General features: G+C 33.0%; 3 protein-coding genes and 1 long non-coding RNA gene across 6 annotated transcripts; 2 read left to right on the top strand and 2 right to left on the bottom strand.

Annotated features, from left to right (window-relative positions):
* The first annotated feature begins 3,962 nt into the window (after positions 1 to 3,962).
* On the top strand, positions 3,963 to 5,983 carry LOC108806745 (uncharacterized). The gene is made up of 2 exons (XR_001942590.2): positions 3,963 to 4,969; positions 5,698 to 5,983. It is a non-coding gene; the product is annotated as an uncharacterized LOC108806745 (long non-coding RNA).
* Positions 5,984 to 8,191: 2,208 nt separating this feature from the next.
* LOC108806584 (uncharacterized) lies at positions 8,192 to 11,346 on the bottom strand. 2 transcript variants are annotated; one of them, XM_018578736.2, is made up of 7 exons: positions 11,103 to 11,346; positions 10,199 to 10,391; positions 9,256 to 9,973; positions 9,038 to 9,138; positions 8,876 to 8,965; positions 8,661 to 8,788; positions 8,192 to 8,529 (listed from the first exon to the last, which is right to left on the bottom strand). In XM_018578736.2, exons 2-7 carry the CDS (start codon positions 10,346 to 10,348, stop codon positions 8,409 to 8,411), a joined length of 1,308 nt encoding a protein of 435 aa, XP_018434238.1. In that variant the 5' UTR covers positions 10,349 to 10,391; positions 11,103 to 11,346; the 3' UTR covers positions 8,192 to 8,408. The 2 variants fall into 2 exon arrangements, with proteins under 2 accessions (XP_018434238.1, XP_018434237.1); XM_018578735.2 differs by having other exon boundaries at positions 10,199 to 10,403; positions 11,103 to 11,345.
* A 5,507-nt stretch (positions 11,347 to 16,853) lies between these two features.
* On the bottom strand, positions 16,854 to 18,709 carry LOC108813233 (proteasome subunit beta type-4). The gene is made up of 7 exons (XM_018585725.2): positions 18,562 to 18,709; positions 18,409 to 18,473; positions 18,226 to 18,302; positions 17,755 to 17,884; positions 17,502 to 17,661; positions 17,243 to 17,428; positions 16,854 to 17,140 (listed from the first exon to the last, which is right to left on the bottom strand). Exons 1-7 carry the CDS (start codon positions 18,565 to 18,567, stop codon positions 17,027 to 17,029), a joined length of 738 nt encoding a protein of 245 aa, XP_018441227.1. The 5' UTR covers positions 18,568 to 18,709; the 3' UTR covers positions 16,854 to 17,026.
* A 97-nt stretch (positions 18,710 to 18,806) lies between these two features.
* Positions 18,807 to 21,205, top strand: LOC108813232 (uncharacterized). Of its 2 annotated transcripts, none has more exons than XM_018585724.2 (10): positions 18,807 to 18,986; positions 19,099 to 19,223; positions 19,302 to 19,423; positions 19,499 to 19,581; positions 19,663 to 19,860; positions 20,064 to 20,165; positions 20,258 to 20,440; positions 20,513 to 20,607; positions 20,694 to 20,791; positions 20,890 to 21,205. In XM_018585724.2, exons 1-10 carry the CDS (start codon positions 18,825 to 18,827, stop codon positions 20,991 to 20,993), a joined length of 1,272 nt encoding a protein of 423 aa, XP_018441226.2. In that variant the 5' UTR covers positions 18,807 to 18,824; the 3' UTR covers positions 20,994 to 21,205. The 2 variants fall into 2 exon arrangements, with proteins under 2 accessions (XP_018441226.2, XP_056845315.1); XM_056989335.1 differs by having other exon boundaries at positions 20,267 to 20,440.
* The last annotated feature ends 940 nt before the right edge of the window (positions 21,206 to 22,145 follow it).

Raw genomic sequence — 22,145 nt, forward strand, 5'->3', positions numbered from 1 at the left:
TGTATTATACGATCTAATAAAGACAATTGAGCCAATACATTCTATAACACTTACCTTTTTGTTTTTTTAACTATTATACATGAAAAAAATTGTTCGCCCAACTGTTTTAAATATTTCGTTTTTTTACTAGTCCATCATTTGGATATTTGTCTGCCGTATCAATCATCCTGTTAAGTTATATCATGATTAGATAGATCTTTTGGATTGGTTTTCACACATGGATGTAAATATCATACTACAAGATTCTGTTATACATATAACTAGATCATGATCCGCGCGCCTGCGCGGATTTATCTTTTGATTCACATATTTTATATACATGTTGTATATTATTTAAGATTTATAATATAAAAGTGTTATAATGATCCGGAACCAAAAAAAATCGACCCGGACAAAAAAAAATCAAATACCTACTTAGATCAAAATGTTGAGAACTCGAACAACTCATACCTGAAATGAACAGATTTATAGCCGACCCAGTGAGCTAAATTTCAAACATAATATTGTTTGTTATATTTTTAATTTAGTTTTTTGGTTTGGTGAGATTTACTATTTATTCAAAAAAAATTGGCTAATTTAATGGTATATATTCATAGGTTTTTTTTCTGAACAGAAAAAAAAAATTTAGGTCTTGATTAAATTTATATTATATAACGAATTGCTACTATAAATAATTTTTATAAAAACTAATTTGTAACAGTAATATCATTTTGTTATAAATTAGTATATCATAGTTTATAGGTTCAAAGTATAGAGTTAGTCGTCTTTATAGTATTGCTAATATTGATAGATGCAAGTTAATGAATACATATAATATATTGTATTATTAGTAATCTGTCGTATAGTATTATATGTTAGTAGATGTATTATTAATAATCTATCTTATATGCTAGTGGATGTATCTAGCTTATAGTAAAATATATGCAATATAAAGAAACATGCGTGGTGGATATAATAATAAGGTAAGAAGTAAAAACTATGGTAATGGTTGATATTAATTATTTATAAAAAGGCATGTCTAATAATAAATAGATTAATATAACATTAATTACATAAGGTCCAATTTTAAAATCCACCTAGAAGAAGTTGTAATGTTTCTGTTTTAATAAGATAGATGAGTTATGCATGCTTTGTATTATGATGGTACATCTATCTATATTATTAAAACTGAAGTATAAATTAGATTTGTTTGGAAACATATATAACAATTTTAAAAAGATATTTGTTTAGAAATTTGGATAGCAGTTTTAAAAAAATAGGTTTGTTTGGAAACATGAATATCAGTTTAAAAAAAAAGTTTGTTTGGAAATATGAATAACAATATATTAAGAAAATAATGAATTTATGTTATTAAGAAAAATTGAAAATCTATTATATTATGATAAACTATTTATTTGAGTCAACTTTAAAATATGCAAAAATGAGCTAATCTAATTATCTAAAAATATCATTTATTTAAAATAATCATAATGCAAAATTTAAACTATATATATATACAAATTTCAAATCAAAAATAATAATTTAAAGTTGATTTATATCAAAATTGATTCAAAATATACATATATTCAAAATTTTATTTTTACTTAAAATATTTTCCAATAACCATTATTAAAAATGTTTTCAATATATATAAGAAAAATACAATACAAAGTCAAATTTCATATACCAACTTAAATTATGATTTTTATATTTATAATTAAATTTTAAAAACATAATATATGTGATTATTTATATGATAGTACATATATTGTTGTGTTTTTAAAGGAAAAATAGATTGTGAAATAGGGGTGGGTATTTGGGTACCCATTCGGGTATGTTTGGGTTTTGCGTTTTCGGGGTCAAATATTTCAGTCTCATTCGGATAATCCATTTAAATTATTTTTAAAATTTATTATATACTTTAAATTTTTCAGAATATATAAAAAAATAATATATTACATATAAATTTGAATAAAATATATCAGAATACTTGAACTTAAAATATAAAGTGGTATGATTATTATATTTGGATAGAGAATCAATAATTATTTTAAGTAATTTTGGTAATTTGAGTATACTTTAACTATTTTAGATATTTACATTTGAGTATTTATATATATTTTCAATTACTTAAACCAATTTATAAGTACTATATATATTCTGGATGTATTTATATATTTTCAATTATTTACATTCGGTTCGGATCGAATTCGGTTTCATTTTTCTAAACATGAAAATTTTGATATTTAATCAATTTCGGTTCGGGTTTGGTACTTCTCTTTGGATCGGGATCGGTTCGATTTTTGGATTCGGGTTTTTTCCCCAACTCTAATATTAACATGAAAATATCATATTTTATAAAAATATATATCCGCACGAGTATGCATGTCAAAATCTAGTCTATATTATTAAAGTAGAATCCCTATTAGGATTTTGCCTTTGAATTTTTAAATTATTTACAAGAGAATGCCATTTTCTAATTTGATTTTTTATATTATTCACACCAAAAATTGTTTGACCAATATCTTTATATCATGGTAACCAAAGTTGCCTAATTGTAGGAACATAAACTATATCAAATATTAGTATATATCTTGAGATGTGATTACGATTTGCTGAGATTAAAAAAACCCAAATATCTTTTGTCGTAAAAGTTCCAATGTTTTTAAACCTGACCCAGACATTTACCCAGATGACTTTCTGGATCACCGGATCATTGGATCGACCACGGATTAAAAAATTAACTAATTTTATTATATAATAATATATTAGCTATGAAAATAATATATAGAAATTAAATTTAAGTATTTTCTAATATTTTATAAAGCATAAAAAATATTTTGGATATGTATATATTTGATGTTTAAAAATATCTAGAAAATATTTAACTTTAGTTTCTGTTTTTATTTTTATTTGACATACAACATATCAAAAATAATTGTGATTATTTTTATAGAAATTGTAACAAGTTAAGATTTATGACATTTAACAAAAAGTATCAAGACTTAAAAAATTATAAATATTTATATGTTTAATGTGAATAATAAAATTAAAAATAAAATCTAAAATTTACCAAAAGTAAGACATCATTAATATATTTTTCATAACAAAACTGAAAAACCTGATTTCTTAATTAAAAAATATAAAAATAGATTTTAAAAACATAACTGAAAACTAAAAAGAGTAAAAATGTATATTAGTTCAACCAATGGTTAAACCACTAACAGGACTCAGGGTTTTATTGGTTTTTAACGGGTTTTATTGAGTTTTTGAATTTTTGAATTTTCATAAAATCTGAACCGGATTTATCTTGGATCACCAGATTTACCAATTCAACCACGGATCTGGGCCGGATTTCAAAACACTGCGTAAGACACTTATTATTAATAAGCTTCTTCTCTTCCTAAGCAAACCACTAACATCAAAACATCTAACATGGGCCTCAAGTCAAATTTAAATTTTGCAAAAACATAATTTTTTTTTCTCAAAATTAACATGTTTAAGATATTGGTCCTACAAAACATATAAAACAACTATAATTTTTTCTTGCAACTAAATATTAAATAATGTTTAAAACACTTTATAAAAAAATTTAAATACAGATTTTTAAAAATAGACAATCTCGCTCTTTCAAAAAAAAAATCAAATATAAGTAAATTGAATACAAAACCCGAGAACTTCTATTATTACAAATTATCATGTATTTATAAAAAAATATACAATAAACACACAATAAATATTTATAAAATTAAAAATTGAGTTTAGGCTACGATATAATTTAACATGATCGGAAGTAATGTTAGTCCACTAGAACCGATATAGAGTAAGTGAGAAACACATTTTAATTTTGAAATAAATAAAATGTATCGTCAATACCTTATAATAATGAAAGCATTTATGTAATTAGATATTCATATCATTTCTAAATTAAAAAATATTAAATCCCGTACTTTGAAAGCCCAGATCAAAATCTAGTAATACTTATAACAACATAAAACAAACAGTACCGAATAAGGATATAAAGGTAGCTCCATCGGCAATACTAATGGCGGACAAGGCCTCGTTCTATGGCTGTAGATTCATCAGTGTCCAAGACACACTTGCGGACTTACTTGGTCGCTACTACTTCCACAAATGTTACATCGAAGGAGCCGTTGATTTCATATGGGGAAGAGGCCAATCTATATACCAAGTAATCTCATATATTCTCTCAATAAAAGCATGCAGGTTAAGTATACGGATGTTGTGATAAAACAATACTGTACAAAAAGATAATAATTTATATTTATGGGATCAAGGATGGAGCCGAAATGATTCGTCTGAAAAACTTCCGACGATCTAACTTTTATCGGAATTTATTTTCGACGAATGTTTTGGTCTGTTTTGATGAGGACTACATCTGATGGAATTCTTTGGAAATTCATCGAAGTTGCCGAGAAATTTCCGATGGAATTTTTCTTTTGACGAAATAGTACTGATGAGCGATTTGTTGGAAATTCGTAGGGATTGTCTTTTCTCGACGCATTTCCAATGAAATATGCGGTCAGAAATCGTTTATTTTATTATAGTGGGAGTCAGTTTGAAGGCTAGGCAACATCACAAGCGAACATGCCAAACAAAACCTACCAAGAGTCAACATACCAAGCAAAAACTGTTATATTTTTCTGTTTTCCCGTTCTAATTGAGCCAAAATATATCTAAATGAGTTGGTATTTGGATGCAGAACTGCGTGATAAATGTTATAGGGGTAACATCAAAGAAAACGGTGAATAACAGAGAAATGTTAGCAGGATTCATAACTGCGCAAGGGAGGGAAAGCGAGCAAGACACAAGTGGATTTGTGTTTTAATAAATGTGTGATCAAAGGAACTGGTAAGGCATTCCTCGGAAGAGCCTACGGAGGCTATTCTAGAGTTGTCTTTTATGGAACACACATGTCCAATGTCGTTGTTCCTCAAGGTTGGGATGCTTGGCATTATAAAGGCCAAGAGTACGTAATTCTTTTTCTCTTTTACTTCCAACTAGATTATGCCAAAGCGCGGAATATTTTACGATGAAATTTTTTACTAATAACTTAACAAATATTTTGGTAACTTTTAAAGAGTGTATTTAAAATATTTTTGCATTTAAATCAGTATTTCTAAATTCAACCTGATTGTGATTATACCGGTTAATCCGGAGATCTGACAATTCAATTTAGGTTTTTAAAATATTCATATTAACAAAAATCACTAAAATTCGAGACTAACTGATTGAACTGATGGATGACCAATATGTAATCTAATTTAATTTAAGTTGTAATAGTTTCATAATTTGTAATCTTATAATCCAAATTTTAAAGTTCATTATTTTGCAATTTATGAAATTATGATGTTTCTACAAAATTTTAAAGAGAAAATAATAGATATAAAATATTAAGATTAATTATTGTATTGTTTGGAAACATTAATAGTAGTATAAAATATATTGTTTGGAAATATTGATAGTAGTAAGAAATAAGTATATTGTTTGGAAACATGGATAGTAGTATAAAGAATGAACATTAATGATTTAATGTAGGTTTAACTATAAATTATAAATGTGTATTTAATTTAAAAACTTACAAAATAAATGTTAAGTCCAACAGAATGTTTCTGTTTTAATAAGATAGATACATTGTGTTATATATTTGGAAAACATATTGTAACAATAATAATGAACTATAAATAATATGATCAGGGATAAATCTACATTTGTGGAGGTAAACAGCACAGGAAAAGGAGCAAGTAAGAAGGGAAGAATTGGGTGGGAGAGGAATCTCTCAGCTAAAGAAGTTGATTTTCTTTTAAATCCTAAAACTTTCGTCGATAAAGATGGTTGGATGGCCACTCTTCCTTCTTCTCTCGTCTCTTTAGATTAACCATCTTCCATCTTTAAACTTCAGAATTTGATTTCGTTTATAATGTTAGTGGAGAAAACATTCTTTAATTCTTATGAAAAGAATAAGATATATATTTATGCTGTATGTTTTATTATCATCGTTGTATCATCCTCTTTGATATAAATATATTATTTACATAGTGAATCATATATATAATGAGACATTTTCTTTTCTTCTTAAAGTGTCCACATCAGATTTTAATAAATGTTTGTGGGATCCATCTTTATGTTTTTGTTTTAAAATAGTATGTATTCATATGAATATCACTAAATATCACTTAGTGCAGTGGTTTATGTATCATTAAAGAAGCTCACAATCCGGGTTTGAATAGAGAACATGTGCGTTTTGCATTTTTTATGATTAGATTTAATGAAAGACAATTATGATATTTACAAGTCATCTTCTTCTTTAGACTTTTAGACTTTCTGCAATATTGACTCCGACATCTCATAATTTGTCAAGAGTTATACATCAGTTTCTTCGTTTTTGCCATTTTCATGAAAACTTCATGAATTTTTAAATATATTACTCGATTATAGGATGAAATGAGTGAAAATTAAGTTTTTAAGAATTTCGGTTTTTGGACTGAGTCATTTTAAATCGTCATCGTTGGTGTCCAAATTACGTTTTTCCAGTGATTTTACGGCACTCGGGAGTGAGTTTTCGAACGTGATTATGTAATGAATTAATGATTGTTGGGTCATTTTAAATTAACTTGCGGCCTATGGCACTCAGTTTCTACATAACTTTTAAAATGTGAGGCTGATGCGTCAGACATACCCAAAAAGCTTCCTAATCGTATATTCTTTTGCATTGTCTTTGAATATGGCATAGGGTTCTCCCACTTTGTCGCTCAACTCTCACATCCAATGATAAACCATTACACTCTAATCCGCTCTATTCAGTGTCACATATCATTGAAACTCCTTAAATTGATATAATTTCATAGTCCTACTGAAAACTTGATTAGTATAACTTTTTAATGTTCTTTGTTCTACTTTCTGAAGTTGTCTGCTGAGACCTGTACGCCATGGAGGGATTCACTAATTTCTCATACTTCAAATTTGAATTAGAACACACTAGTAGTTTTAAAGAGGAGGCGAACAAAATTGTTTACACAGCTGATAACTACAGGAAAAACCAATGAAAAAGAAACACAACTTTTTGGATGGAGCGAGAGAGTTCACATAGATCTGAGAGGAGCTCATGAAGATTTATTTTTTATTTCTGTTAAAAAATCTCGCCTTGACTATTTTTCTCGGTATGTATATATTATTGCGCTATGTTTAATAAAGGGTTTTACTATTGTGTGGGGTTTTTAAATTGGGATATATTATTATTTTCTTACATTTACACAGGTTGCAGATTTACTGGATAGCTAATGAGGATGTCAATTAGTCAGCGTGTCAAATGTTGAATCTGAGTATGTTTGACATATTCTTAAAAAAAATGTTGTTAGATGTCGAATTCATGAACACAAATTGAAAATTCTTTTATAGATTCACGACCCCACGCTTGCGCGGGGCTATATCCCTAGTATCTTTAAAACTGGTATGAACAAACAACAAGTACATTTATATATCACCATTGATACCAAAAATATTTTCATTTTTCCAGTATATTTTCTAGTATTGATCTTTTCACCTAACCCTTCATATAATCCATGTACTCAAACATTATTGTATCTCTATTTGTGTTAGTAAACGTACCTTTTAGTTACATATTTCTTATTATACCATAATGTTATATTTTACAGAATTAAACACAACAAAAGAAGATAAACATATCAAGAAATATTATCCTTGTTATAATACCCAAGACATTTGCATCATATCGTTATATAGCACTATAGATATATCTTTTGTTACTCGTTTAACATTTGGTTTCAAGGTGACGTTCAGACTATCAAAGTAAGGGAGATATTGTGTGGCATCATATTCTCAATTCTCTTCAAGTAAAGAGATTTGAGAGTTCAGGCCCAGCCAAGTAAACCAGTTTATTTGACAAGTTAACTCGAGAGTTATTTTGGCAGAGTTAATATAAGGTTAGCAATAGAGCGATTAATTGCTACAAACGTTGTCAACAAAATCGAATTAGTTGGTGGTGCCAAATGTGTTCCCATCCTCTTCCGGTTTATCCATACTTGGATTACCCCCTATAGGTTGGAGAAGGTAAGTTTTGCCCATGAATTATGTGGTTCATCTTTAAATATATGAATTCAAAATGTCTTACAATGTGTAGATAGGGAATTGATAGTGTGCAAAGAAAGACCCAACATTTTACTTGGAAGACTAACCAATCAAACATTATGACATAAAACATAACAACTACAGTCACTTATGTTTATTTACAGTTGAATCTTATTTTAAAATACAAACAAATTATACATCCTGTTTCGTTATATCAGTACCCATGACGCTCCATTATTACTATTTACATGAACGATTACTATTTTCTATCACTATCGTAAGTAGATAACGGGCTTGAATAAAAACTTACAATATCCATTCTAGCCTTTCATCGCCTTGTAGCACTGGAGGCTGCACAATGGAAGGTTTGATTGTGAATCTCTGTATTTGTATGCGTTCTTACATTCTGGACCCGCACATCTCTCCCGCGGTGGAGGATAGCTAGTTCAATATAACAAGGCTAACAATGTCAGTTAAGTCCAGTTACCAATGAGTCTTTAGCATCAAACCAAAGTGATACTTCAGATTGGAACACAACATTGTATCTAATATTAGTGTGAATAAATCGGTACCTTTGAGGACTAGAGTTGAATATAGATGGTAATCCAAGTTTTTCTGGGAAGGTTACGATGGTTCCCGAAGGACCCATTACCCACTTCACTGTGTCTGATCTACGGGCTATCGAGTCTGCAGCCTTCTCCTGCATGAAACAGAAATCTCACATAAGCTGCTCAAAGTTTCATTCAACAGCAAAAAAAAAAAAAATATTTTGTTATTTTTTTTATACCTTAGCCTTGTCTTCTTGTTGTTTCTTAATCTTATCTTCCTTCTTTTTTCTGCTAGAGTCTTGGCCTAAGATCTTCCTGATTGCCTCAGCCTGCCGATGCAAGAAAGATGATGTAAGTAAAGTTTTGAGTTCATTCAACTGAAAATGAAAACATGACCAAACCTCTGACTCTCTAGCTGCTTTTTCGACTTGCAGTTTACGTCTCTGGGCAGCCTCAGCTTTCTTTAGTTGCTGATCAACCTCTAACCCATCTTCTTTCCGCTCTGTAAGTATACAAACAGTCAAACACAATAAAAAAAAGCTTGAAGTCAGAGAACAACAAGATAGAACCTCCACCGGTTCAAACATTGAGCAACTATAGCCCTGTTCATCAAGCTTACTTCTAGGTGGAGCTGGAGGTAAGCCACCAGGAAACTCAATGAGGTTTCCGCTATGTCCAGAACGTCGACGAGTAGTCACAGTAATTTCTGTCTTAAGTTCACTCAGACCTTCTCTTCTTTTAGCTCTCCCGCTCTTATTACCTAGCTCAACCTCTGCATCACTCAGACCTTCTTCTTCCTCATCAAATGCTTTTCCTCTCGTCTTATCTTTCTTGCCAACACCAAGCGGGTACTCAACATTTTGTTTCATTACCTTGGACAGCTTTTTATGTTTTCTGTCCCTTTCTTCATCTTCATCAACGTCAGCAACAACTTTACCCATTTTCACCTTTCTCAGAAACTGAATCTCTTCGTCATCATCATCATCATCAAGACCACGTCGTTTAGAAATGCGGTTGCTTTTTCGAACAGGATACGTAATTGTTTTGCTTGAATCCGCCTTGCTTGTGGTGTCCAAGGACGCGTGGGAGGATTTTGCTGAGCACAAACCAATATCAGAAGCACCATCGGATGCAGATATTGCGTTTATAACTTTTGATGAACCACCACCGAGTTTGAGTTTAACCTTCTTGATTGTATTCTTCTCAGCAACACGGTCGCTCGAATCTTTCTTAATAGTAGGGACAAGAAACCCAGTGCTGTGTCCCTGACTACTTCCTTGGAAAGAACCATTCGTTGATCCTTCATCTGACTCCCTCTCTTCCATCCTGTTCTCATTCTGCCAAAAACACAAATTAAACCCAATCTCCAATCATATCAGTTGATGCATGACACAACTCATTCTTATGGCACCGTCAAGGTTGTTACAGTGTAAGAAGTGATTATTCGACATAAATACTAAAACAAGAATGAAAAAGACAACACTTAGCTTAAATAAAAGAGATATAAAAATTGAAGTTTCAAATTGCAAAAATTTATAAGATGTTGGTTGGTGGTTTCTTACATAGTCAGGGATGGGTGTGGAGGGCAATGATGAAGTATCCTGTAACTGTCTTTCGTTCCAAGGCCGCCGCAACGTAGTGCTCCTCTTCTTCCTTGTTGTTGTTGCTGCACTGCTCGTGTTACTGAAACCTCTACCTCCTAGGCTTTCCATTATTATGGTTTTTCTCTTGACTCAGAAACTGAACCTCCACATTCTGAATATTTCCCTAATTCATTCCACATCAGATTATGGAATCAGAATAAAAATGCAAGAGCCAATAAGAGAAGGACATAGCTGCTAGAAGTTAAGCTAATTAAGATTCCCAAAAAAACTAAATTCTTATATATTTCAGTTCTTCATACTGCACTCAAGAGTTCCATTTCCAACGCTTCTGGATAAGCAATATTGTCTTTTATACAAAACAGAGATGCCAAAACCAATATTAATCATAAGTTAACAGAGAACAATGGACTTATTCCAAGCAATACATTAACAGAGGATTCTCTTGAAAAAGAATGCACACTTTTCAATAGTTCAAAGACATCAGACGAAGCACCTTGACTAAGAGTGTTAAGAATATTTGATTATATATTGAGATGCTAGACCTAGAGAAAGAGATGAGACAGTGTAAGCCTAAGCAAACACGATAATAATCTACAAAGAATCAAACCCCATTCAACGATTTTCTTCAAAAACCTATAGTTGAATTGGCCAGTACACTTAAAAATCAACACAGAGTATAATACCCCAAAAGCTAAGTTTCCGTTTGATTTCAAGTTCTTGTAAAGAATTGATATTTTTTTTACACACGAAAACAGAGATGATTATGATGATAATGATACTAAATTCATTTCAATCAAAACAATTCACAACAAAGACAGAAGCAAAGAACTCAATTAAAAGAGGTCGATCAAAGCAGTTTTACCTGGTGTGTAGATTCTAAAAGGATCAAAATAAAATAAAATTAAGGTTTATAGGAATAGGCGAAGAGGACAAGAAAGTTCTTGCTGTCCTCACTCTTCTGCGGCCTGCGGTTATCCCAAGTGCTAGCTAGAAAGGCAGGGCTTAGGATATGCTAAACTACGCCTCTTCCGTTGATTTTAGCGTTAAACTGAGACCTTGTAATCGCCCTGTCGGTCTTTACTTCACTTACCTTTTTTTTGTCTAGGTTCTACCAAATATGTTTTGAGATTAATAGATGACAAAAAAAAACGCAGATTAATAAATTAATTAATTTTAATATACGTATTAGCTATAAAAATAAATATATAGAAACTAAAGTTAAGTTTTTTTTAATTTTTATAAAACATAAAATAATAATTTGTATATGTATATATTTTATGTTAAAAAATTTATAAAATACTTAACTTTAGTTTCTATATTTGTATTATCATTTGACATACAAAATAACAAAAAAGTTTAGATTATTTAAATAAAATTGTTACAAATTCAGATTTATGACATCTAACAAAAACTAACAAGATTTAAAAATTTCATAAATATTTATATATCTAATGTGAATAATAAAATTAAACTATTATATCTAAAACATATTAAACGAGATAGACAAATTCAAAAAACAAAAAAAAAGGAAGAAAAAGAAGATACAGCGTCGGCATAAGTCTGCGGGTTAGACAACAGTAAAATTGAGAAACCTAACTTCTTAACTAAAAATTTTCAAATACAAAACAGATTTTAAAACATAAATAAAAACTAAAAACTATAAGTAAGAGTCATCTAGTGGTTTAACCAGTGGTTCAACCGATAGTCGGATTCCGGGGTTTTAGTGATTTTTTACGGATTTTATTTGGTTTTTAGATATTGGTTTTTTGATAAAACCCAAACCGTATTTATCTTGGGTAGCGGGATTTAACATAAAATATATACATATACAGATTAATAAATTAATTAATTTTAATATACAATAATGTATTAGCTATAAAAATAAATATATAGAAACTAAAATTAAGTATTTTCTAATTTTTATAAAACATAAAATAATAATTTGTATATGTATATATTTTATGTTAAATTTTTTTATAAAATACTTAACTTTAGTTTCTATATTTTTATTATCATTTGACATACAAAATAACAAAAAAGTTTAGATTATTTAAACAAAATTGTTACAAATTCAGATTTATGACACAAAAAATAACAAGATTTAAAATTTCATATATATTCATATATCTAATGTGAATAATAAAATTAAACTATTATATGTAAAACATATTAAACGAGATAGACAAATTCAAAAAACAAAAAAGGGAGAAAAAGAAGATACAGCGTCAGCATAAGTCGGCGGGGTAGACAACAATAAAAGTGAGAAACCTAACTTCTTAACTAAAAATTTTCAAATACAAAACAGATTTTAAAACATAAATAAAAACTAAAAAATATAAGTAAGAGTCATCTAGTGGTTCAACCAGTGGTTCAACCGATAGTCGGGTTCCGGGGTTTTAGTGATTTTTTGCGGATTTTATTTGGTTTTTAGATATTGATTTTTTGATAAAACCCAAACCGTATTTATCTTGGGTAGCGGGATTTAACATAAAATATATACATATACAGATTAATAAATTAATTAAGTTTAATATACAATAATGTATTAGCTATAAAAATAAATATATAGAAACTAAAATTAAGTATTTTCTAATTTTTATAAAACATAAAATAATAATTTGTATATGTATATATTTTATGTTAAATTTTTTATAAAATACTTAACTTTAGTTTCTATATTTTTATTATCATTTGACATACAAAATAACAAAAAAGTTTAGATTATTTAAATAAAATTGTTACAAATTCAGATTTATGACACAAAAAATAACAAGATTTTAAAATTTCATAAATATTCATATATCTAATGTGAATAATAAAATTAAACTATTATATGTAAAACATATTAAACGAGATAGACAAATTCAAAAAACAAAAAAGGGAAAAAAAAAGATACAGCGTCAGCATAAGTCGGCGGGGTAGACAACAATAAAAGTGAGAGTCATCTAGTGGTTCTACCAGTGGTTCAACCGATAGTCGGGTTCCGGGGTTTTAGTGATTTTTTGCGGGTTTTATTTGGTTTTTAAATATTGATTTTTTGATAAAACCCAAATCGTATTTATCTTGGGTCACGGGATTTACCAGTTCAATCGCGGATCCGAGTCAAGTTTCAAAACACTGGTTCTACCTAAGTTCCAACTTATGGAACATATGTTTGTCTTGATCAATGTTTAAAGTATTGATGATACGATGTCTATTCCATTCATGACAAGAGTATATTTATATATGGTTTCATTTTATCGGTATCTATTGTATCTAAACTATACAAAGGAATAAACTTATCCAATGGAACGGAGGTTCTCGAACGCTCAAGCTGGAGCAGAACTATGTGAACAATGGAGAAGGTAGGCCTTTAGTGAATATGTCAGCATATTGCAAGTGCGAAGGAACATGTAGCACTCGTATATGGCCCAACGAAACTTGTTCTCGAACAAAATGGATATCTATCTCAATATGTTTTGTTCGTTGGCGATGAACTGAATTAGAAGAGAGATAGACCGACTAAAATTTATCACAATATACAATGGTTGCCTTGGAGAGAGGACAGCTGAGTTCGAAGAACAAGTTGCGGAGCCAAGTTGTTTCAGCTTAGACACACCGCGATACTCTGTTTCACACTGAACCGAGAGACTGTATTCTGACGCTTAGAGGACCAAGCTATGAGACTGTCACCAAGAAAAACGAAGTAATCCGATGTTGATCATCGCGTGGAGGGGCAACTGGCCCAGTCAGCATCAGAGTATGCAACAAGAACAGTGGTAGAAGACTTGGTAATTTGCAGACCATGCTTGATAGTGCCCTTGATGTACCGGAGGACTTGTTTCAGCGTATTGAGGTGTGGCTCGTTCGGATAATGCATAAACCAGCATACTTGTGGGACAGAATATGATATATCTGGTCGTGAAAATGTTAATAAAGTGCACCCGCCAAGCTACAATAGAGAGAAGGATCAGAAACCGGTGGTCCATCATCATCAGCTAACTTCAACTTGGTATTGACTGGTATGAGGCAAGGAATGCAGTTTGTCATGGCAGCTCGATGGAGAATGTCGGCAACCTAATTTTCTTGATTGAGAAACAGACTAGAATCATTGTAAGTCACTGAGATTTTAAGAAAATGGTGGAGTCGTCCAAGATCAGGTATGACAAATGTGGAGGAGAGAGCTGAGATGAAGACATTGACAAGAGCTGGTGTTGAACCAATAATTATGATGTCGTAGAAGTAAAGAAGAATATATGTCAATTGTTTGCCAATGTTGAACACGAAAGGAGACTAATCAGAGCGACTTTGGCGAAAGCCAAGCTTCTTCGCTGTGGTGGCGAAGCGGGTGTACTAATTGTATGGTGCCTCTTTCAAACCATACAATGAACGTGAACGTTTAAGTAAGAAAACATTACTAGGTTTGTATTTGTCGACGAATCCAGGTGGTTGGTGCATATAGACTGTTTCTGTAAGGTCTCTGAGACGGAAGGCTTTCTTGTCATCGAGTTGTTGCAGGGGGCCAGTCATGAGCTACAGCAAGGTGGAGAACGGCCCGTATCGATGCTGGCTTAATGACCAGGCTGATCGTCTCTTTACAGTCAATCCCGGGTTGCTGTGATTTGCCATTTGCTACCAACTGAGACTTGTATCTTTTTAGTGTTCCATCTGTATTAAACTTATGACGATACAACCACATAGAACGAAGATATGTTAGTTTGTGGTGGGAACCGTGGTACAAGTACCCACGTACCGCCTTAACTATGAGCATCGTGTTTCTCATTCATGGAACCGTTCCAGTTAGGATCTTTTGGCATGCACATGAGAGAAAAGAAGAGGAGAGATAGTATTTGTATGGAGGCAAAGAGGAACTCAGGGTTTTGTGATCATCGTTTTACTCAGAGTGACCATTGGATGATTATTTTGAGTAGTTGGCAGCTGAATAGGAGGGATGCCAGCCGTTTGAGGTGTGAGAGAAGTAGGCGGGATGATTGGTGGTGGTGCCAGAGATGGTGGAACAGAAGGAGAAGCTGGAAACATCGCTGAAGGATGTAAAGCTGTGAAGGGAAAGATGTCCTCGACAAATTTCACATGGCGTGAGATTATGATTTTGCGAGTTGAAATGTCCAGGCACTAATAACCTCGATGATTAGATGGGTAACCTGGAAACACACACGCCACTGAGCGAGGAGCAAGCTCATGAGGAGAAGTAGTGATAGTGTTGGAATAACAAAGGTAGCCAAAAATATGTAAATGAGAGTAAGAAACATTAAGCTTAAACAGCTGAGAGTAAGGAATGAGATTGTTAATAGATGAAGAAAGAAGAACGTTGAGAGTATGTACTCCTTATGTAAAATTTCAACCCAAAACGTGACAGGCATCATTTGTATGAGAAAGGTGCGAACAAGATTGTTTATGGTTCGGAGTTGTTTATGGTTCGAAGCATTCACTTAGCTCGCCCGTTTTTGTGAAGTATGTGGGCATGAGAAGCGAATGATGGTGCCAGTGGCGGCCAAGTGGTCAAGAAAGACGCGACTAGTGTATTCGCCACCATTGTGGCACTGAAGAGTTTTTATTGTTATGCTGAATGGGTAGGAGGTATTTAGCAAATGTATCACTTTTACACTGTAATGGATAAACCCAAATATAATAAGACTGGTGATCTAAGAACAACAAATAATATTTAAGTTTTGAGACACTAGACATTGGAGACATCCAAATATTTGAATGTATTATTTGAAAATGTTCAGTAGCAATAGGTGAAGATGAAATGAAAGGGAGACAAACATTTTTACTAAGATTGCATGTATGACAAGAAGTTGTCACATCTGCATTTTTATTTAAAAAACTCAAAGAATGTAAAGTACGATTTGTTGAGCTTACGTAGATGACCTAAACGCCTATACCAAAAAAAGCGATACGAAGAAAGAGCAAAAAGAGATTGTAGAGGTGGATAAAGCGTCACTGAGTATTGTGATACGCAGCTGTCATATCGAAAAAGTTTGATCCTGGTTAGAAGATCCTTAACAGTAAAACCAAACGGGTCAAATTTGATAGTACATTTATTTTCAGTGACAAATTTCCGGATATAAATGAAATTTTTAATAAAAGGACAGACGAACAAATTTTTTAGGTAGAAGCTTTCTAGAAAGAAAAGAGAACATAACATTGTCCTTTTTAGTAACAGGAGCAATAGGTCCATCACCGACTCGGACATAAGGGTTATGCTCATATTTTCATGCAGGATGTTTGCACACTTAACGCTGAGGATGGTCTGGAGCTGTGGTTTGAAAATAATCTGGAGAATGTTATCAGCCAACTCGCTCGTGGGAAAGAATTTAATGAAGCAGAAAACATTTTGGGAATTGAATGAAAAGAGCCAACGAGTCCAGTGCAGATCATGCCAATGGGTTCGAAAGAATTTAATGAAGCAGAAAACATTTTGAGAGTTGAATGGGAAGAGCCAACAAGGATCTTAGTGCGGATCATACTCTAGTGTGGATCATAATACTCTAGTTCGCCATTACAAACTAGAGTATTTACCAAGAACCAGCAGTAGTACACTATATGCTCATGATTGCTACGTAAAGTAATAAATATACCAAGAATTCTGAGACTCGTTAGTCCAAAGATCTCTGAGAAATATCCATAAATTGTTATTGATCTAACTCCGAAATTTCATGAAATAACAACAGTTGTTGCTAGGAAATCCACTAGAGTACAAAGTAATTTAACATCACACGAAATAACATAAAAAGAAAGCCTTCTTGAAAGATCTCCAGGCAGCATGTGGTTGATTAGGCTTCTTTACCAGGAGCCTTCAGCACCAGCGGTCGGATTGTTGAACGCCTTGAATTCCCAAAATGTCTTCAATGAGTATGGCTGAGAAACCGTCACGCCTTCTTCTGTGATCTTCGCTATCTGCAAAAAAAGTTAATAAAATTTCAAACGAGAGCTTTAACCAAAACTTAATAAAGATACAATTCTGAAGCTTACAAAAAGATTGAATAAGTAATGACAAACCTGAAGCTTGTTAATAGCAGATCTGTCACGGTAGAGAAGCACACGCATACATTTCTCAAGGAGCTTGACACCATCTTCAAAGCTTAGATCCGCATGCCACTCATCACGAAGAATAGGCCTGGCGAGATGGTTTCCAAATCCGGTGGCAACATGATTGTCCTCGAAACTGACACCAATCATTGACACCTAGAAGAGAGAGAATCAAAGTGAATAATCAAAAAAGACTAAATGCGAATGGAAAGTCTTGAGACATTATTACCATGCCAAGGTAAGTTTCGCCATTCTTGACACCTCCAAGGACGAGAGTGTTCCAGAGAGGGTTAAACTTGTTGCGACGGTTGTACATCACTCGGGTCAGATAGTTGTGCACCTCTTTTGGTCCCAAAGAGTTACCATCGTCCCACATGCTATCATTCAACCTGTTTAAAAGGGGGAGGGCTCGTCATGTATTTATGACTTATGAGGAATTGAAAAGGGAAAGATTTTAAAGAAAGGATCAAGCTGAATCTTACACGAGCTCATCAAGATAACGGAGAATCTCCTGAAAGTCACTGATTTCTCCACTGGCACCGAGAAGAGAATGCTTACCAATAGCCTTCATTCTCTCAATGTTCTTGTACCTTAAGGTGGATCCATATGAACCTGCAAAAAATACGCAAAATGAATACATGGAAAAACCAAACATAATATCATGAGCCTATGGGCAAATCAAAGCTTTTAACTAGTACGAAAAAAAATATAATAATGTCTTGTCAACTTCATCAAGAATCCATAACAATAAACTAGAAATAAAAAGCTTTTAACCAAGGGAAGGGAGGCCAAAAAAAAACAAAAAAAACTGCAAACAACCAAGCTAATAAGAGGTGTAATTCTAAACATCCTGGCTAGGTCTTTCCGGATAATATAAACTACAAGCCTCTTTCAAAACTAACAAGACACAGTGGTATACAAGAATGAGGTGAGACAAAGAAAAAGAAACAAACCTCCCATGTCGGAAGCCATTAAAACCCCATCTTTGTACTTGATTGCGACGATCGAAGTCCCAGTAACATATGGGTACCTATTTTTTATAATTAAAAAAATTACAAAAATCAAACCCTAAAATTGAAAAAAAACTCAATCGACAACCTAACGTATATATAGTAGGACGAGAGAGAGGGAGAGACAGTGTTCTTTGGGAATCAGCTTCTGCGTTCTTCACGGAATCTCCGTTCTCGATCGGAATGGTAAACTGGAAAATCAGAGAAGAAATAATCACCAATTAAATCGGGAGAAAAAGAAAACCAAAACATTGAGGATTTGAGATTGGTCGGACTTACAGTCATCTTTTTTCTTCTTCTTCTTCGAGAGAGAGAGGTTAGCTTCTTTTCTTCTAACAAGATCTGAAAGCTTTTTGATTTTGGTCTTAAAAAAAAAAGAGAGCTTCTGCGATTTCCTTTTCCTCAAGAAACACTGAATAGGCTCCGACCCGGCTCATAATCAAGCCCAATATCATTTAAGGCCCAAGTCAAATATATGTTGTTTTAGGCTTTTTAATTAAAACTCTGAGTCCGTCCGTCTCCGAATCTCTCAGTAGTAGTAAATGGCTAGGTCACCGAACAAACACGGCCGCGATCAAGCTCAGGGATTTTTGAATGACTTGCAGGACTGGGAACTTTCACTCAAGGATAAAGACAAGAAAATGAAACACCAACAGTATGGTCCCATGAGCGATTTCTCAACTGCTAACTCAGAGAAGGAACAGGTACTTCTCTTCTCATCTCATCATCAAGCTTATTGCTTAATAAGAGCTATTTTGATATTATTATTATTATTATATTCATCTCTCACTGCCGTGTTTCTCCCTTCCCTTACAGGGGAATGAATATTTCAAGCAGAAGAAGTTCAATGAGGCCATCGATTGTTACTCTAGGAGTATCGCTTTATCACCCAATGCCGTGGCCTTTGCTAATCGAGCCATGGCTTTCCTTAAAATCAAAAGGCTAGTTTTTTCTTTTACTTGGCTTTTTATTCATTTATGACTTTTTTTTGAAGGCTCTAATGTTTGTAAATGTTTTAGATATCGAGAGGCTGAAGTAGACTGCACTGAAGCGCTAAATCTAGATGATCGATACATAAAAGCATACTCACGCCGAGCAACTGCAAGAAAACAACTCGGCATGATCAAAGAAGCCAAGGAAGGTAATTCTTTTCGTCTTGTCTTCAAGATATTTAAAAAGTTTCTTTTTAGTTCATGTTGCTTAAAATTGATCGCAGATGCTGAGTTTGCTTTAAGATTGGAGCCTGAAAGCGAGGAACTTAAGAAGCAGTATGCCGACATCAAATCTTTGCTCGAGAAAGTAAGTTATATTTTGATATATCCATTCAAGTTTATATGCATCACTAAAACTTTCAACCTTTTTTTTTTGAATACTGAGAAGGAAATCATTGAGAGAGCAACTGGAGCAATGCAAAGCACTGCAGAAGAACTCCTCAAAACAGCCGGTTTAGAAAAGAAGACAAATACGGAAATGAAGATGAAGACCCAAGAGGCCAAAACAAACGGCGATACGGTTAGACCTGTTTCAGGTAGCAAAGAGATCTCGGGAAAGAAGCTCATTGAAAGTGTACAACCTGAGGTATATACCAAAGCCTTACTTTCTGTTAGATATTATATCTTAAGTTCATAAATACACATCTAGCAGCTCGTTGTAGGCTTAGTTTCATTTGTAAAGTTGTGTGTGATATTATCATCACTGTATTTTTTTATCTTTTAAGTAACCCTCGTATAATTTTTGAGAGCTTGTTTCATTTGCAAATGCTTTTGCTGTGACATCTTCAGAAGAAAAGGAACGAAGTTTCCAAGAAAGTGACGCCTAAGAGCGAAAGCTATCAAAAGGAGGCAAAGTCTTCTGACATAAATGGTACTCAGCCTTCTGCATCGGTGAGTATTTGCAATTAAAAAAAGGGGTTATACTAGTCGATATAGTACAAAAGTAATCCTATCTGATGCTGCAATGCTTGTCCGCATTCTAGGGAAACCAGGTTTCTAGAAAGCTGGAACTAAAGCCATCTGTGCAAGAGCTTGCTGCTCATGCAGCGTCACTAGCAATGACTGATGTCTCAAAAAACATTAAAGCCCCAAAATCTGCTTACGAATTTGAAAACTCTTGGCGGAGTTTCTCTGGCGACTGTGCATTACAAACCCAGTTGTTAAAGGTTTGAATTACCTCCTGAAAAAAAACTAATTTGTTAAATTCTTAAATGACAGCGCCATTGTAAATTTACCAGGTTACGACACCGAGCTCTTTACCTCATATTTTCAAGAACGCTTTGACTTCTCCGGTTTTGTTTGACATGATCAAATGTGTGGCCACATTTTTCAAGTTAGTGAACCGACCATTATATGCATTATTGGTTTCACCAAAACTCTGGTAAACATTTGGTGCTTATGGTTTCTTGCATGTTGCAGTGAAGATATGGATTTGGCTGTTAAATACATTGAGAACCTTACAAAGGTTCCTAGATTCAACATGATCGTCATGTGCCTTACCTCAAGGGAGAAAAATGGTACTTCTTTTGTTAGTTTCAACGATCTTTAATCTGACTTGGAATGAGCTTATATTGGAATGTACTTGTGGTTTTAACTTATTTCTTTTTGGGTTCAGAGCTTTTGAAGATATGGGAGGATGTTTTCTGCAGTAAAGCGACTCCGATCGAATATGCAGAGGTCATAGCGAAACTGAGATCAAGATACTGCCTGAAACAGTAACTTGGGAGATGGCTCACTTTGGCAGCGTACGTGGTGAAGATTTTGCAGACCCCGAAAGCATTTTTCAGCCATCATGAACCAGTTTTTTTTCCGGGTCTGGATGTGAATTGTTCATATATTTACCGGAAGAATATTAAAACGGATTATCATTTTGGTTTTAGCTGAAAACTGTCAACTAAGATATGTTACTCAGAGAAAAGCTTTTCATTTCATCGTGTGTATTGTTGCACGTAGCGTTCTGACTTTTTGGGGCTAGGGGCGAAGAAAAAGGAATATTAAGCAAAAACGTTTTAATTCATGAAAGATCAGTACATTATTGCTAAAATATGGTTTTTCTTTCATTTCTTCCCGCAAACTCATTCATCAAGTTTGTATAAACAAACTTTTCAGCCAAATCTCTTCTGATTGATATAAGCTCGGATAAATATTGAGAATGGGTGGGATTTCACAAAGTTGTACATGCATCATGAAGGTTTTTATGAAACATTTGGCTTTATTTTGCTGGGATGTATCACACTCTTAGGCCTCCAAGCGGCGATGTAGCGACCGGAGTTCAGAGACAATTCAAGGAATCAAAATCTATGTTAACGGGTGTGTGAGAGCTTGGTTGTCTCTACAACTAGAGAAAATGAGTGAATCTCATTGAAAGGACTGAAGACAAAGATCATAGTCACCTTCAGGACAAGGTTCTTCTAAAAAGAGAATCATACTAAGTGTGGTATTGGGCTGCATTGTGTGCTGAGTTATGCCAATTTTAATATAAGTAAATTAGAGTCCATATAAGGAATCAATTTGTGTTGAGTTATGTCAATTTTAATATAAGTTAATTAGAGTCCATGTAAAGAGTGAATTTTAATATAAGTTAATTTGTGATGTCGTGTTATTTGATTTCACAAGATATTACTGATAAACCAAGGAGTAAAACGTCTAATTTTTTGGTGGAATTCAAAACAGAGCATATTGGATAGCATGAGACAAAATCCGTGTGCCTAAGAATTTAGGGGACTAGATTTTCGTGATCTCCATAACTTCAATATAGCGCTTCTTGCAAAATAATTGTGGAGACTGATTCATTATCCAAACTCCTTACTAGCGCGTGTATTAAAAGGAAGGTACTATAATGTCACTTCTTCCCTTGAAAGATAGGCGTAC

Source organism: Raphanus sativus, chromosome 6 (genome assembly GCF_000801105.2).
Source record: "Raphanus sativus cultivar WK10039 chromosome 6, ASM80110v3, whole genome shotgun sequence".
NCBI classification, from domain to species: Eukaryota; Viridiplantae; Streptophyta; class Magnoliopsida; order Brassicales; family Brassicaceae; genus Raphanus; species Raphanus sativus.

Bases quoted from the DNA above. Each gene is read 5' to 3' on its own strand.
- LOC108806584 (XM_018578736.2), bottom strand. From the start codon at position 10,348: ATGGAAAGCCTAGGAGGTAGAGGTTTCAGTAACACGAGCAGTGCAGCA. The intron at 9,974-10,198 runs GTAAGAAACCAC...TGTTTTTGGCAG, and splicing joins CCACACCCATCCCTGACTAT to AATGAGAACAGGATGGAAGA. The intron at 8,530-8,660 runs GTACCGATTTAT...ATATTGAACTAG, and splicing joins TTCAACTCTAGTCCTCAAAG to CTATCCTCCACCGCGGGAGA.
- LOC108813233 (XM_018585725.2), bottom strand. The intron at 18,303-18,408 runs GTCTCTCCCTCT...TATAAAAAATAG, and splicing joins GCTGATTCCCAAAGAACACT to GTACCCATATGTTACTGGGA. The intron at 17,429-17,501 runs GTAATAATGTCT...TCTCTCTTCTAG, and splicing joins GCGAAACTTACCTTGGCATG to GTGTCAATGATTGGTGTCAG.
- LOC108813232 (XM_018585724.2), top strand. From the start codon at position 18,825: ATGGCTAGGTCACCGAACAAACACGGCCGCGATCAAGCTCAGGGATTT. The intron at 19,224-19,301 runs GCTAGTTTTTTC...TAAATGTTTTAG, and splicing joins GCTTTCCTTAAAATCAAAAG to ATATCGAGAGGCTGAAGTAG. The intron at 20,792-20,889 runs GTACTTCTTTTG...TTTTGGGTTCAG, and splicing joins TACCTCAAGGGAGAAAAATG to AGCTTTTGAAGATATGGGAG.